This window comes from Amblyraja radiata, chromosome 30 (genome assembly GCF_010909765.2).
Source record: "Amblyraja radiata isolate CabotCenter1 chromosome 30, sAmbRad1.1.pri, whole genome shotgun sequence".
Classification (NCBI taxonomy): domain Eukaryota; kingdom Metazoa; phylum Chordata; class Chondrichthyes; order Rajiformes; family Rajidae; genus Amblyraja; species Amblyraja radiata.
In genome coordinates, this window is record NC_045985.1 from 3,004,653 (window position 1) to 3,020,983 (window position 16,331).

At 47.4% G+C, this 16,331-nt stretch overlaps 2 protein-coding genes across 2 annotated transcripts; both read right to left on the bottom strand.

The window, feature by feature from the left end:
- Positions 1 to 1,304: 1,304 nt before the first annotated feature.
- Positions 1,305 to 3,723, bottom strand: LOC116989800 (E3 ubiquitin-protein ligase TRIM39-like). The gene is made up of 3 exons (XM_033047383.1): positions 3,532 to 3,723; positions 1,515 to 2,040; positions 1,305 to 1,353 (listed from the first exon to the last, which is right to left on the bottom strand). Exons 1-3 carry the CDS (start codon positions 3,626 to 3,628, stop codon positions 1,323 to 1,325), a joined length of 654 nt encoding a protein of 217 aa, XP_032903274.1. The 5' UTR covers positions 3,629 to 3,723; the 3' UTR covers positions 1,305 to 1,322.
- LOC116989793 (nuclear factor 7, brain-like) lies at positions 3,547 to 9,311 on the bottom strand. Its single transcript, XM_033047375.1, has 4 exons — positions 8,754 to 9,311; positions 8,568 to 8,663; positions 4,431 to 4,664; positions 3,547 to 3,650 (listed from the first exon to the last, which is right to left on the bottom strand). The coding sequence occupies exons 1-4, from the start codon at positions 9,162 to 9,164 to the stop codon at positions 3,645 to 3,647; spliced, it is 747 nt and encodes a 248-aa protein (XP_032903266.1). The 5' UTR covers positions 9,165 to 9,311; the 3' UTR covers positions 3,547 to 3,644.
- Between the last annotated feature and the right edge of the window lie 7,020 nt (positions 9,312 to 16,331).

A 16,331-nucleotide genomic window follows, 5' to 3' on the forward strand; every position in this document is an offset into this window, starting at 1 on the left:
AATACTTCATTGTACAAGTTCACAACCGTACCTTGGAGTTCATCTTGATGGCAAGCTTTCGTGGAGGGAACACATGGACAACACGGCCACTAAAGCCAACCGGACACTAGTATTCCTTAAACAAAACCTCTGGTTCTGCCCAAAGGAAGTGAAAACCACAGCATATACAACATTGGTTAGACCCTTACTGGAATATGCTTCATACACCTGGGACCCACACAAAACTGGTCATATCAACAAACTAGAAGGGGTACAGGGGAAAGCAGCATGCTCTTGCATTGGGAACTACAATAGAGGTAGCAGTGTCACCAGGTGCTGTCCGACCTGGAGCGGGAAACGCTGGAAACAAGAATGGCAAGGAACAGACTAGCCATGTTGTACAAGATTCAACAGGGGATGGTGGGAATAACTGCAGATAGATACATAACATACTCAACAAAAAGGGGAACAAAAAAAATAAATGATCTGTAAATAGAAACCCCATTTGCAGGACAGATATTTATAAAAACTCATTCTTTGTAAGAACCTTAAGGGAATGGAATAAACTAGACAACAATATAGTCAAATCAACTTCACTAGACAGTTTTAAGGGGGCACTAATAGCACGTTAGTATGCACAACACATCCAAGTTGGCGATATGCAGAGTACTGCCCTGCCGACTACAAATTCAGAAGGTACTGAAGGAGAGTTAGATTTAGCTCTTTGGACTGAACCAGTGGTCACCAAACTATGGCCCGCCGCGAGATTTTATCTTAACACGTTCCATGCAGCCGGGCTATTTAGCGGGTACTGTGGTAGCGGATAAAACAGAGCCCCCACTTTCCCCGACCCCTCCCGTCTTTACTTGACTGGCGTTTTCCCCCTCAGGGATCCAACAGCTCCACGAGTAAATTTCCCTTTTTTGTCCTCCCGGGCCAGGCCATCGCCGCCCTGCGTCGGAGAGGGGGGGGGGGAGAGCGTCCTGGATTGGGGGGGGAGGAGGAGGGGGGGGGGGGGAGGGGGGGCGGGAGAGGGAGAGGGGGGGGCGGGAGAGGGAGAGGGGGGGGGAGGCGGGAGAGGGCGAGGGTACCCGGTGGGGTGGGAAGGGACTAGATTCGGCAATCATTAGGGTCCGAAACACGAAGTCGCCGGACTTTAGAACCCGGGGAGCCCGGAGCTCAGGACCCGCCGCCCGCGGCTGCTGCTGAACCCGCGGGAAGGGAGATTGTTTCAATCTTTTTATTTTCACAAAAAGTAATTTCTGTTTCGTTGCCGGACGCGGTTAACGCGTTAAAATGAACGGATCGACAGACAGACAGACAGCTCTGATTTCAGTTGCTGTTTATTTCACTCTTCCCACATTTACATTCCCTCTGGTTTTATTTCCGCGCTCACTGGGGTTTGTTTCACGACGCGGAATTTGGGGATTAAATGGGAGCCGTTCGTTCAGCGCCGACCTGTTGTCCACCGGGTTTCTGCCCCACAGTCCCTGAGCCCCGCTCCTGACGCCGGTCCCGGGACCCGACCCTTTTACACACCCGGAGCGGAACCGGAGCAGTTTCTCAGCCAGTTGTCATCGCAAGGCCAGAAGAAAGGATAAAGTTTCTCCGTGAATTTATTCCCAGTGAAGGTGTGGAGATGGGACTTGGTGTCCGCGTCGTAAAATGAAACTGTCCCGGACTCGTAACTGAGATAAACTCCCACCCTCCCGGGGATGGGACGGGCGGTGAGAGGGGATAGAGGGTCGGTATCTGCATCAAACTCGTCATCCTGCCGCCAGATGCTCCAGACTCCAGTCTCCGGGGTCAGTATGACCCGTCCCTTCCTCTCCACAGACTCTGCGGCGACTCCCAGACTCCAGACCCGACTCCCCGCCACCTCCACCTCCCAGTAATGTCTCCCCGATGTGAATCCCTCCGATCCCAGCACACACCACCAGCCTGTAAACCTCTTCCCGGTGTCAGGGAGACTCCTCTCGGTCCCGGTACATCTCACCCTCTTCCGATCCTCAGACACCTCGAGCCACGCATGCGCTGTTTCCACATCCAGGGTGACGGAGACTGGGGGGAGAAGCAGAGAATCAGAGAGTCCCCGGGGGTCGGGGGGAGACTCGGGCACAGGCGGGCGGACAACTGAAACCTTGTCCGGGGTTTCACCCCCACAACAACATCGGATGGATAACAGACATCTCTCCCAGGGTTTCTGAACCGGGCAGGAGAGGGGGAATTCAACGGGTTATCGGGAACGGGAGGGGGCGGTGTGTGCGGATGGGGAAAACGAATGCAGAAAGTGAGGATGAACGAGAGATTGCGAGTGGGGATGGAGAAATATGGCGGGTATTCAAATATCCTGCCAGTAGACGACGAGGGCGGGACAGATTGGAAGATGAGGAGACGGAAGCGAGTGGTGATTAGAGGTGGTTAAAGATGATGTGGTGATATGGGGCGGAGTTGCCGTGATCACACTGAATAGGAGTGGAATGGAATCATTACATCTAAGAGGCATTAGCAAACGACGTGTGGAATAATACGGTTCTAATGGGGGCAAATGGGATTTGTGCGGCTGGGAAAAAAGGTGGACAAGCATGTGATGGGCCGAAGGGCCTGACTGTATAATGTACAACCATGGCTCTCTGGCTCCAAGAGTACTGAATGACTGATTATCCACAGCCACCAGTGCAGGGGAAACATCCTCCCTGCATCCAGCCCATGGAGCCCTGTAAGGACTTTGTGTTTCACTGAGATCTCCTCTAATACACCTGAACTCTCGAGTACACAGGCCTAGTCTACGCAATTTCACCCAGCACAGCAAACTCCTTCACCCAGGAACAAGTGTTTAAGAAGGAACTGCAGATGCTGAAAATCGAAGGTAGACAAATATGCTGGAGAAACTCAGCGGGTGAGGCAGCATCTATGGAGCGAAGGAATAGGCGACGTTTCGGGTTGAGACCCTTCTTCATCCTCACCGGCTGAGTTTCTCCAGCATTTTAGTCTCCCACCCAGGAACAAGGATTTGTTCAAGTGCAAACAAACGTCGCTCTGTCTCTGTGGTGCTTCCCCCAGAGTCCATTAAAAACATAGAAAATTGGTGCAGGATTAGGCCATTCGGCCCTTCGAGCCTGCACTGCCATTCAATATGATCATGGCTGATCATCCAACTCAGTATCTTGTACCTGCCTTCTCTCCATACCCCCTGATCTCTTTAGCCACAAGGGCCACATCGAACTCCCTCTTAAATATAGCCAATGAACTAGCCTCAACTACCTTCTGTGGCATAGAATTCCAGAGGTTCACCACTCTCTGTGTGAATTTTTTTTCCTCATCTCGGTCCTAAAAGATTCCCCCATTATCCTTAAACTGTGACCCCTTGTTCTGGACTTCCCCAACATCGGGAACAATCTTCCTGCATCTAGCCTGTACAACCCCTTAAGAATTATATAAGATCCCCCCTCAATCTTCTAAATTCTAGCGAGTTAGTCTTTAACATTAATAACATATAAGTATTGCAGAAAGATGTCTTAAAAAGAACAATGGAAAAGATATTAGTTTTACCTCGGTTGATGATATCAGATGTTTCTCTCAATGCCATGTTGTAGAAAAAGGTGCGATCGAACTTTTCAATGGGCAACGAGCCATCTACCACCAACATTGTTTTGGTTTCATCACTAACCCTGCAAATATTTAACAGCTGGTTAGTAACTGAGCATGAGCTGTTTTTTTGAGCTGTGCTATAAAAACAAACATTGTTTCACTCAAAAGCATGTCCTACCTTCTCTTGCGACCAATTTCCTCCTGAAATAAATAAAACACAAATCTCAATAGACTGAGATGGATCGTCATGATCCCGACGGCGGGTATTTCACCAAATTGCTACAGAAAAACCCTCTGATAATTCCCATTTCCCAACTCTTTGCCGCTGTCACACAGACAGAAAGTGGATATTGTCGTAGAGACATCGAACATGGGGGAAAGCATTAGGAATGTCGATGAAAATAACTGCGAGTATGCAACTTATGAGTAAGACCGGGCAGGTCGTGGGGTTTTATCTGGAGAAGATGTCAGAGATTATAGGATGGGATATTTTAGGATCAGCGGCGGATTTAAATGGGTGGGGGTTGGAAATATTATCACTACCTGTGGGGAGAAGAAAATTAAAACCTGAAATGTATGATGGCCTTTAATAAATTCCACAAGTGCTGCAGTAAAGAGAACGTGCAACTCAGCAGACAGCCTGTAGACAATATTGCAGATAAATTTAAGTTGAAGTGGGATAAATACACGAGGATTCCTGGAATTTGGGGAATTGTTGTTGGATATGTGAGTAGATGGAACAGATGGAACTTTGACACCGTTCTGAATTACTGGTAAATGATGCATTTATTTCCGAAATTTTACCCACCACTTTGTGACTGTGCACGTTCACTTCACCAAACTGTAGCGTAACCCCTCACCTTCAGAAACATCACGCCGTCCTTGTGGTCTATCTGTTCCTGTAACTTTGAGAGTTCCTCCTGAATGGAATTTAAATTCTCTTGAATTTCTTGAAGATTTTTCTCCATTGTTTTTACAATCTTCGCCTCTTCTTCCCGGATATCTCCGAGTAAGCACTGCTCTTTCTCAGTGAGAATCTGGTGCAGTTCAGCAAACTGGGATGTGACCTGTGACTGAAGGTTGTGTGACTCTTCCTGTCAGATGAAAGATGAGAATCAATATATTATGTCACTCTGCTGTGTTTCCTCATGACATGGAAGGTGACATTTGGCTAATCAATGTCGAATTCTGGAGTACAGAAATATGCCCTTCGGCCCAACATGTCCATGCTGGGCTCTGTACGTATCTACATTAATTCAATTTACTTGTATTTAGTCCGCTCCTTTCATCACCGTGGCAATTCAAGAACTCGTGTTAATAATTCTGAAATATTTGGTGAATGTAATGTACACTCACATCATTCCCATTTCCCCGGTACAATTCTCTGCAACTTATTCCATTTCATGTGTCCATTAACCCTCAGTGGACAGAACCAGGTCACCAGAACTAGCAGACAGCAGCTCCACTTAGAATGACAGACTTCATAGAGTCATACAGCAAGGGGTGTTAGATACCCACCAAGACGCCCCATCTGCGCTATTTCCACTTGTCCGTATTTGGCCCAGATAGTTCTAAAACTTTTCTCTCCACGAGTTTGTTTGAATATCTTTTAAATGTTGTTACGGTTTCTGACTCAACAACCAAGAAGGGAGGGAGAGAGAAAACAGGGAATTACAGACCAGTTAGTCTAACATCGGTAGTGGGGAAACTGCTAGAGTCAGTTATTAAAGATGGGATAGCAGCACATTTGGAAAGTGGTGAAATCATTGGACAAAGTCAGCATGGATTTACAAAAGGTAAATCATGTCTGACGAATCTTATAAAATTCTTCGAGGATGTAACTAGTAGCGTGGATAGGGGAGAACCAGTGGATGTGGTGTATCTAGACTTCCAGAAGGCTTTCGACAAGGTCCCACATAAGAGATTAGTATACAAACTTAAAGCAGACGGCATTGGGGGTTCAGTATTGATGTGGATAGAGAACTGGCTGGCAAACAGGAAGCAAAGAGTAGGAGTAAACGGATCCTTTTCACAATGGCAGGCAGTGACTAGTGGGGTACCGCAAGGCTCAGTGCTGGGACCCCAGCTATTTACAATATATATTAATGATCTGGATGAGGGAATTGAAGGCAATATCTCCAAGTTTGCGGATGACACTAAGCTGGGGGGCAGGGTTAGCTGTGAGGAGGATGCTAGGAGACTGCAAGGTGACTTGGATAGGCTGGGTGAGTGGGCAAATGTTTGGCTGATGCAGTATAATGTGGATAAATGTGAGGTTATCCATTTTGGTTGCAAAAACAGGAAAGCAGACTATTATCTAAATGGTGGCCGATTAGGAAAAGGGGAGATGCAGCGAGACCTGGGTGTCATGGTACACCAGTCATTGAAAGTAGGCATGCAGGTGCAGCAGGCAGTGAAGAAAGCGAATGGTATGTTAGCTTTCATAGCAAAAGGATTTGAGTATAGGAGCAGGGAGGTTCTACTGCAGTTGTACAGGGTCTTGGTGAGACCACACCTGGAGTATTGCGTACAGTTTTGGTCTCCAAATCTGAGGAAGGACATTATTGCCATAGAGGGTGTGCAGAGAAGGTTCACCAGACTGATTACTGGGATGTCAGGACTGCCTTATGAAGAAAGACTGGATAGACTTGGATTATACTCTCTGGAATTTAGGAGATTGAGAGGGGATCTTATAGAAATTTACAAAATTCTTAAGGGGTTAGACAGGCTAGATGCAGGAAGATTGCTCCCGATGTTGGGGAAGTCCAGGACAAGGGGTCACAGCTTAAGGATAAGGGGGAAATCCTTTAAAACCGAGATGAGAAGAATTTTTTTCACACAGAGAGTGGTGAATCTCTGGAACTCTCTGCCACAGAGGGTAGTCGAGGCCAGTTCATTGGCTATATTTAAGAGGGAGTTAGATGTGGCCCTTGTGGCTAAGGGGATCAGAGGGTATGGAGAGAAGGCAGGTACGGGATACTGAGTTGGATGATCAGCCATGATCATATTGAATGGCGCTGCAGGCTCGAAGGGCCGAATGGCCTACTCCTGCACCTAATTTCTATGTTTCTACCTCATCTGGCAGCTCGTTCCATGAACTCACTACCAAAGTTGTCCTTCATGTCTGTCTTAAATCTTTTACCTCATCTAAAACCTATACCCTCACATTCTCGACCCACCTACTAAGGGTAAAAGACTGACCATCCAACGCATCATTCCGTTTCATGATATTATACACCTGCCACAGACCATTCTTCAGACTGCTGCTCTCCAGGGAGTAAAGTCCTTGGCTGCTCAACCTCTCCCAAGTGTTCTGGTCCTCGACCACTGAGCTCTATAGTGTAGTGTTGTTACAAAACCCTACTATCAGTAGCGCTCCAGATCTGCCCACTGCCTGGGCGTGTGATTCCGGAGGCTGTTGGGAGGGGGGGGGGGGGGGGGGGGGGTGCGGGATGATAATCTAGGTGTGTATTGGTTATCGGAGAGGAATTTGCTTGGACTTCAAGCTGATGAAGAAAAATCGATCTGCAATCCTGCTCCCTTAAAAAAGGTTGCTGGGCGAATGCATCATTGGTTTGAAGTTAAACGTGACTTCTAATGCCTTCAACACCTTCAACATCACGGATCGCAAGTGCGGGACAAAACAAAAGGTGTGTCGTTTATTTCCCATCTTAACTTGCTTTTTGGTGTGGTTTCATTGTAATCAGATGATGCGAAATATCTGATTTTCATTTAGGCCCCGATGCGATATTGGCCGTGCCTTGCCTGCCAATCGTGGCTTAAATCACGGCAGCGACCACATGCCAATCGGGGCTTAAATCACGGCAGCGACCACATGCCAATCGGTCACAATCTAGAAACCGCTACTCTCAAGATAATCAAATTCATTTTATTTTCACAATCATGCCATAAGATTCATGTCTAAATCATCTATATTTAGTGTTATAATCTATCCGTGATCAATATTTTCATACTAAATAACTGAAAACTTCCACAGTAAAGTTTTAGTGAGATATTTAGTATGAAAATATTGATCGTGGATAGACAATTACACTAAATATAGAAAATGTAGATGTTCTTATGACATAATTGAGCAAAAAGTAATGATTTTGATTATCTTGAGAGTGGATGTTTCTGGATTTGGAACAAATGTCTGTGCAAAACGTCTGCTGCAGTGTTATATCCAACATAGGAAAATTTATGGGAATTAAACATTCAATTCCTTCCGTTTGGCATAGAATTTCATGACAAAGTGAGATTTAAAAATCATGTTATATTGTGAATTCTTATGTGAATGGGATCAGTTTGTTATTTGGATACTTTGGCTATTTAAACAATTATTTTTAGATAGATGTTTAGATCTAGTAATTGAATTTAGACGAATTTAATTAATTTGATGACACTGATGAATATGAATTATTTGGGGGGGGGGGTATTGACTATTTGTTTTAATGTTACAATAATATTAAAGTTCTGATCTTGAGAATATTCACATTTTTGAATTTTCAAGCAGTCTGGGTGTTTATTACTATTTCCGTCACAACGGTTAATTTTGTATTTAGCTACTTAATTAGGTAATTAACTAATTATATACTTTAATATTCAGACCATCCAAGTAAGATGTATCATTTGTTTCAGAATACTTCAATCGATAATAACAAAATTCCATTGTTATCTTAATTTTAAGAAAGTTATGGGCTTTTATGTAAACTGACTGTCCTCGATCACAGCTTTTGTGTTAAGTCAATGGAAAAGCAATAACACAAAGATGCTAATTTCCGAATATGAAAATGACCATAACTTTTTTAATACTGAAGCTATGAAAGTGAATTAGGTGTCAAATGAAAGTTCTTTTTATGCTTTATCTGATGGGATAACTTACAGGCTTGATTTCTTAAATCTCAAAATGTTGTAACATTCCTATGTAGTGGTGCCAAATTATTGCACACATCACAGGGATAAAATCCACACAAGAACATTGCATCGGCAGTACAAACCTGAACTCCAGAAATGTTCTCTTTCTGTTGCTGCTCCTCTTCCTGGATGTCTGATTCCTTTTCTGTGAGAGATTCGAAGGTAGATTTCACCTGACCCTGGGGTTGGGATTCAGATCAGAGAATAAAAATGTCAGAAAATGAACACGACATGACACGATGATGAGATCAGAATCGGTTTGCTTTTACCTTGTAGATTTCAACAGCTTCATCTACCGGCATGAAGCTGTGAGACTTGTGTTCCCGCCCAGCTGCACAAACCAAACAGATCAGCGTCTTGTCTGTTTCACAAAACAGCTTCAGTTCTTCTTGATGTTTCTCGCACTGAAGTTTACTTTCTTTCCCTGTCTGATTCAGGCTCAGTGTTCGAGCTTTCTCAGACAGTCTCGCCAAGGCCCGACTAACCCTGAGGATGCGGTCTGTAAATTCCTCTCTACATTCCGGGCAGGAGTTTCTCCCCTCCCTGTCCCAACTCTGTGTGATACAGGAGCGGCAGAAGTAGTGCCCACACTCCAGTGACACCGGATCGGTGAAGAAATCCAGGCAGATGGGACAAATTGCCTCCTCGGTCCAACTCTCGACCTGGTCTTTCGCAGCCATTTTATCTCCACTTCCTGGTTCAAAGTGTTTTCCACTGCGCGCGCTGCCGTCTCTGGGAATGAATGTAATTTGGCTGCAAGTGTTGAGTGTTCAGTGTCCTGGCCGCTCCCAACTAATCACACGAGGGAGGAGTCAGTTAGACATTAAACTGCATCTGCCATGTGTCTGTCCACTCCCCCAACCTGTCCAAGTCACCCTTCATCCTCGTAGCATCCTCCTCACAGTTCACACTGCCACCCAGCTTTGTGCCATCTCCTCTCTTTCTCACCTCCTATCCCTCTCTCTCTCCCCTTCCCCCACTGACACATCTCCTCCACCCCTGACTCATCCGCTCCGCCCCGTCCCCTCTCCCCGCTTCTCCCGCCCCCTCTCTCCCCGCCTCTCTCAACTCTCCCCGCTTCTCCCGCCCCACTCCCGTCCCCTCTCCCCGTCCCCTCTCCCCCACCCCTCTCCCCGCTTCTCCCGCCCCTCTCCCCGCCCCCTCTCCCAGGGCTCCGGCTTCCCGTCTTCCTCCCTCCCTTACACTTCCCACTCCCCACCCACCCCTCGCCTGCACCGACGCTTCCATCTCTCTGCCCCAGCCCAGCGGGCCGTTTGATTCGGTGAGGTTTCCCCACAAGCCTGGAGCCGGCGCCCGTAGTGGAGACGTGACCGGGACACGGTGAAGGATGCGGCCCTCTGACTGCAAGGCAGCGGGACAGCTGCGGCTGCTGACAGGGACAGAGAGAGAGGCCGCTCGGCCCGCGCGTTGCTGCTGTCCGCTGAGTCGGGAATGGACAATTGTCAGTAAAATGAGGAACTCAGCGGGTCGGGCAGCATCTGTGGAGGGAATGGACAGGCGACCCTTCAGACTGATGGGGGAGTGAGAGAAAGCTGGAACAGAGAGATGTGTGTGTGTGGGGTGGAGGGTGTGTGTGGGGTGGGGGGGGGGTAATGTCTGTCAAGTGATTGGTGGAGCAAGGAACTGCAGATGCTGGTTTAAATCGAAGATAGACACAAAAAGCTGGAGTAACTCAGCGGGACAGGCAGCATCTGTGGAGAGAAGGAAGGGTCTCGACCGCTGAGTTACTCCAGCAATTTGTGTCGATCTTAAGTGATGGGTGGATACAGGTGAGGGGGTGATCAGTGGGTGGAATAAGTGACAATGACTAGAGGTGAAAATGAGACAAAATGATGTCAGATGAGGAGAGAAGAGGTGGAGTGAAATGTAAAGCCGGAGGGAGGGAGAGATGGGTGGGGTGATGGGGGGGGGGGGGGGTTGATAACAGGAAAATGGGGGTCTTGGAGATGGGAGGTGAGCGGGTTGCAGAGGGGAAAGGAGCAGGGTGACTGGGGAGGGGTGGGAGATGATGACAGAAATGTGTGCTCAAATTTCCAGTCAACTCCCCACCCCACCCCTCCCTCACTTTCCCCTTTCCCACCCCGACAAAATCTGTGTGGGCATCTGATCTTCCAGAGGTGGATTGATCTTATAGAGGTGTATAAAATAATGAGAGGAATAGCTCAGGTAGACGCACAGAGTCTATTGCCCAGAGGACGGGAATCGAGGACCAGAAGACATAGGTTCAAGGTGAAGGGGAAACGATTCAATAGGAATCTGAGGGATTTACAGGAGGCGCTGTCTCATAAAGGCAGTCGGCGTCATCAGAGACCCACACCGCCCTGGCCACGCTCTCATCTTGCTGCTAACATCGGGAAGAAGGTACAGGAGCCTGAACACTGCATCGACCATACATCCATCAGGCTATTAAACTCTCCAAAATCCAAACTATACAAACTTGCGGGAATTATGATTTGACTTTGCACAACCATTTTCTATTTCCCCGAGATGTGATCAATTTTCGGATCTGATATGAACCTAATGCCAAACAAAGTAGCGGGCCCAGATCAGTTGGTTTCTAAAGATGCTCGCATCGAGAATAACTCCCATACTCACAGATTTATTCCAGTCCTCAATAGATTGTGGGACACTACCACAACGGTGGAAGGAAGCAAACATCTGTGCAATATTTAAGGTCAATAAGGCTGCGCCTGCGAATTACAGACTAGTTTCACTGACCAGTGTTACATGTAAGATCTTGGAACATATTATACACTCTCACATCATGGACCATTTAAAAAAGAATGGGATACTGGTGGACTCACAACATGGCTTCAGAGCAAAAGGTTCAACGCAAACACAACTTATTGTCACTATTGATGGCATCACAAGAGCATTAGATAAGGGGAAATCTATACATTTGGCAATCCTGAAGTTTGCGAAAGCATTCGATAAAGCGGGAGAGGGAGAGGCCGAGGGTACCCGGTGCGGTGTCACCCCGCTCCCGGACTCCACACCGGCTGCAACCCTGGGCGGGAAGACACCGCGCCGGGTACCCTCGGCCTCTCCCTCCCGATCGCTCGTCTCGAGGGACACTCGTCCCCCCACCCCCTCCCCAAGGGACATGATTCGGCAATCATGAGGGTCCGAAACTCGAAGTCGCCGGACTTTGGGACCCGGGGGAGCCCGGAGCTCAGGACCCGCCGCCCGCGGCTGCTGCTGAACCCGCGGGAAGGGAGATTGTTTCAATCTTTATATTTTCACAAAAGTAATTTCTGTTCCGTTGCCGGACGCGGTTAACGCGTTGAAATGAACGGATCGACAGACAGACAGACAGCTCTGATTTCAGTTGCTGTTTATTTCACTCTTCCCACATTTACATTCCCCCTGGTTTTATTTCCGCGCTCACTGGGGTTTGTTTCACGACGCGGAATTTGGGGATTAAATGGGAGCCGTTCGTTCAGCGCCGACCTGTTGTCCACCGGGTTTCTGCCCCACAGTCCCTGAGCCCCGCTCCTGACGCCGGTCCCGGGACCCGACCCTTTTACACACCCGGAGCGGAACCGGAGCAGATTCTCAGCCACTGGTTTTCATCCCAAGCCTCGAAGAAAGGATAAAGTTTCTCCGTGAATTTATTCCCAGTGAAGGTGTGGAGATGGGACTTGGTGTCCGCGTCATAAAATGAAACTGTCCCGGACTCGTAACTGAGATAAACTCCCACCCTCCCGGGGATGGGACGGGCGGGGAGAGGGGATGGAGGGGAGGTGAATGCATCAAACTGGTCACCCAGCCGCCAGATGCTCCAGACTCCAGTCTCCGGGGTCAGTGGGACCAGTCTCTTCCTCTCCACATACTCTGCGGCGACTCCCAGATTCCAGCCCCGACTCCCCGCCCAGTAATAATAATAATATAATAAACTTTATTACGGACTCGAGGTCCAGACAAGGGGCAACATTACATTAAAAATGCATTGCATATTAAAACATATCATAAAGTACATATAAAATCTTAGTCTATCACTTATAAAAGCATCATAAATTATATTTAAAAAATCACAATACATGAGTTCAAAATCCATATTAAAGAATGTTCAATGTCCTACAACGAGACAACGATACCAGTGTCTCCACAGTTTGGATTCGTAGCGTGTAGTGCTAAATCTTATGTTTGACAAGGCCACAATAATTACATTTTTAGTCATTTATCCTGCAAATGAATTTATACATGTGATTCCTTAGGATAGCTTCTAAAGTACTGACTCCTGCAGCCACAAACATATTACTGGCACTACACCATCTAGGTTTCCTTACCAGTGTTCTCATGGCATCGTTATATGCCACCTTTAGTCTCTGCAAACTTGTTTTTCCATAGTTCGACCACAGGTGCGCAGTGTAGAGTGGTGTGCAGTATGCTCTAAATAGCGACATCTTCACCACATCTGTACACGCACCAAATTTACGCAAGAGAATATGCGCCTGTACATACAGCATGCGTCGTTGCCTATAAATATCCTCATCATCTGTCATTTGTTCTGTAATAATATGCCCTAGATATTTTACCTTAATACAGACTCTAAGGTTATTGTCAGAGAATTTAAAATCAGGAAATTTTAGACATTTGTCTCCCCGATGTGAATCCTTCCGATCCCAGCACACACCCCCAGTTTGTAAACCTCTTCCCGGTGTCAGGGAGACTCCTCAGGGTCAGGGAGACTCCTCAGGGTCAGGGTCCATCTCACCCTCTTCCGATCCTCAGACACCTCGAGCCACGCATGCGCTGTTTCCACATCCAGGGTGACGGAGACTGGGGGGAGAAGCAGAGAATCAGAGAGTCCCCGGGGGTCGGGGGGAGACTCGGGCACAGGCGGGCGGACAACTGAAACCTTGCCCAGGGTTTCACCCACAACAACATCGGATGGACAACAGACGTCACACTCCCGGTATTTTTATCCAGGGATGAAGAGGTGGTTCCGTGAGGCGGGGAGGGTGGACGGGGAGAACGAGTGACAATAGACAATAGACAATAGGTACAGGAGGAGGCCATTCGGCCCTTCGAGCCAGCACCGCCATTTAATGTGGCCATGGCTGATCATCCCCAATCAGTACCCCGTTCCTGCCTTCTCCCCATATCCCCTGACTCCGCTATTTTTAAGAGCCCTATCTAGCTCTCTCTTGAAAGCATCCAGAGAACCTGCCTCCACCGCCCTCTGAGGCAGAGAATTCCACAGACTCACAACTCTCGGTGAGAAAAAGTGTTTCCTCGTCTCCGCTCTAAATGGCTTACCCCTTATTCTTAAACTGGCCCCTGGTTCTGGACTCCCCCAACATCGGGAACACGTTTCCTGCCTCTAGTGTGTACAAACCTTAATAATCTTATATGTTTCAATAACATCCCTCTCATCCTTCTAAACTCCAGAATGTACAAGCCCAGCCACTCCAATCTCTCAGCATATGACAGTCCCGCCATCCCGGGAATTAACCTGGTGAACCTACGCTGCACTCCATCAATAGCAAGAATGTCCTTCCTGAAATTAGGGGACCAAAACTGCACACAATACTCCAAGTGCAGTCTCACTAAGGCCCTATATAACTGCAGAAGGAGCTCTTTGCTCCTATACTCAACTCCTCGTGTTATAAAGGCCAACATGCCATTCGCTTTCTTCACTGCCTGCTGTACCTGCATGCTTACTTTCATTGGCTGATGAACAAGGACCCCCAATGGTAATTTGAGGTTGTTAAAAAGGAGGTAGAGGTGTGGGGTGGAGTCGCCATGATCATAGTGAATGGGGGGAGACATGAGGGGCCAGATGGCCTGCCCCTGTTACTTTGAGTGGAGGGTGAGAGAGAGGGAGGGGAGGCTTGGGCCATGGCAGGAAGCAGAGGTTGAATGATCGGGTGTTGGACAGAATGTGTGGGGACTTGTGGTTGTAGGGTCGCTGAAAGAGAGGGGATTCACGGGTGGGTTTGATGGGTATGTACAACTAAGAACACACTGATCTCATTGTGAACCAATATATGAACTTCACTGAGGGACTTGATAATGTTTCACATGTAAGGCTGGTCCAGAAAGTGAAGGCAGGTGGGACCGAAGGCGAGCTGGTGAAATGGATCCACAATTGGCTTGGTGGTTGGAGGTAGAAGGTAGCGGTAGAAGGATGATTTTTCTGCTTGGAGGTCTGTGACTGGTGGAATGCAGCAGAGATCGGTGCTGCAACCCTTGCTGTTTATGTTATATGTTCATGGCTTGGATGTGAATGCAGGAGGTGTGATTACTATGTCTGTGGAGGACTCAGACATTGTGGATAGCAGGGAAGGTTCTCAAAGTCTGCAGCAGGATATCGGGTAGATTATCAAAATCGTATTCGCGTTCAGGGATATCAGATCAAGAGAGTGCAGGTTTATCATGAGAGCAGGGAATTTTAAAGTGGATCTGAGGTAAGTTCTCTTTACACTGAGAGTGGGTGATATCTGGAACATGCAACAGAGGAGGTGATGAAGTGAGATACAATCACTATATTAGAGGCACTTAAATACATGAGGTGTAGAAGGATACCGATGTAATGTGGGCAAATCGATTAGTATAGCTGGGAAAAGGTGGCCATGGACACGATGGGCTGAAGGGCCTGATACCGTAATGTACAACCATGGCTCTCAGCTCCAAGAGCACTGAATGACTGAGTCTCCACAGCCACCGGTCGAGGGAATTCCAAAGGTTCCCCGGTCTGTGTGCAGTAATGTCTCCTTATCTCTGTCCTACATGGTGCAGCCCACATTCTGAGATGGTGCCTGTTCTCCAGACCCCTCAGACAGGGGAAACATCCTCCCTGCATCCAGCCCACTGAGCCCTGTAAGAACTTGTGTTTCACTGAGATCTCCTCCAATACAAACAAACTCTCGAGTACACAGGCCTAGTCTACTCACTCTCACCCCGCACAGCAAACTCATTGTCCCAAGAACAAGTTTGTTAATCTTTGCTACATTTCCTCTGTGTCAAGTCTGTCAATTTATCGGTACACAGGAGCATAGGAACACAAGAAAACAGGAGCAGGATTAGGATCCGCTCCTCAGGCTTGCCCCTCCATTCAATGTGATCATGGCTGATCTAAGCTGGCACCAATTCCTCTTCTGTGTGAGTTCCCCATAATCTTAATTTTTCCATCTATCAAATATGTATTTGTAGCCAAGTTGCACATATCCAATAACTCAGCTTTTCACCACCATCTTGGGCACAACATCCCAGATATTCACTGCCCTCTGAGAGATGCAACTTCTACACACCGCATGAGAGGCCGCTCTGGAAGATTGGATCTCATTGAATCCGGGGTGAACTAGCCGATGGAATACAACATTTACCTGAAGGTCACAGACAGAGGATGTTGGTAGAGGGTCGTTTTTCAGACTGGAGACAGAGACCACTGTTGTTCCTTATTTATATACATGATTGGGTGTGTATGTAGGTTGCACGGTTAGTCAGTTTGCAGATGGAACTAAAATTGGTGACATTGTGGAGAGTGAAGAAAGTTATCTGAGAGTAAATGGGATCCCTGTGAACTGGGCCACTGGGCTCAGGAACGGCAGGTGGGATTTATTCATGTGAAGGTGAGGTGATGCACTTTGCTGAGACAAACCAGGGCAGGACATACACAGTAAACGGGGAACTTTATAGTACTGAGAGATCTCGGGCTGCAGGTACACAGTGTCATGGAAGATGCAACAATGACAGGCAGGGTGGTGAAGAAAGTGTTTGTCACTCATGCTTTATAGGTCAGGATATTAAATACAGCGTTTGACACAATGAGGTTGTTTGTATATTGGAGAGGGTGGTAAAGGATTTAAAATAATTTCATC

Excerpts from the sequence above, each read along its gene's own strand:
- LOC116989800 (XM_033047383.1), bottom strand. The coding sequence starts at position 3,628 with ATGTTGGTGGTAGATGGCTCGTTGCCCATTGAAAAGTTCGATCGCACC. Across the intron at positions 2,041-3,531 it reads ATCTGATATCATCAACCGAG|TCTCCGTCACCCTGGATGTG; the intron begins GTAAAACTAATA and ends TTCTCCCCCCAG. Across the intron at positions 1,354-1,514 it reads TCCGGTTCCGCTCCGGGTGT|AGGGAATGTAAATGTGGGAA; the intron begins GTAAAAGGGTCG and ends AAATAAAACCAG.
- LOC116989793 (XM_033047375.1), bottom strand. The coding sequence starts at position 9,164 with ATGGCTGCGAAAGACCAGGTCGAGAGTTGGACCGAGGAGGCAATTTGT. Across the intron at positions 8,664-8,753 it reads AAGCTGTTGAAATCTACAAG|GGTCAGGTGAAATCTACCTT; the intron begins GTAAAAGCAAAC and ends TCCCAACCCCAG. Across the intron at positions 4,665-8,567 it reads AGAACATTTCTGGAGTTCAG|GAAGAGTCACACAACCTTCA; the intron begins GTTTGTACTGCC and ends TTCATCTGACAG.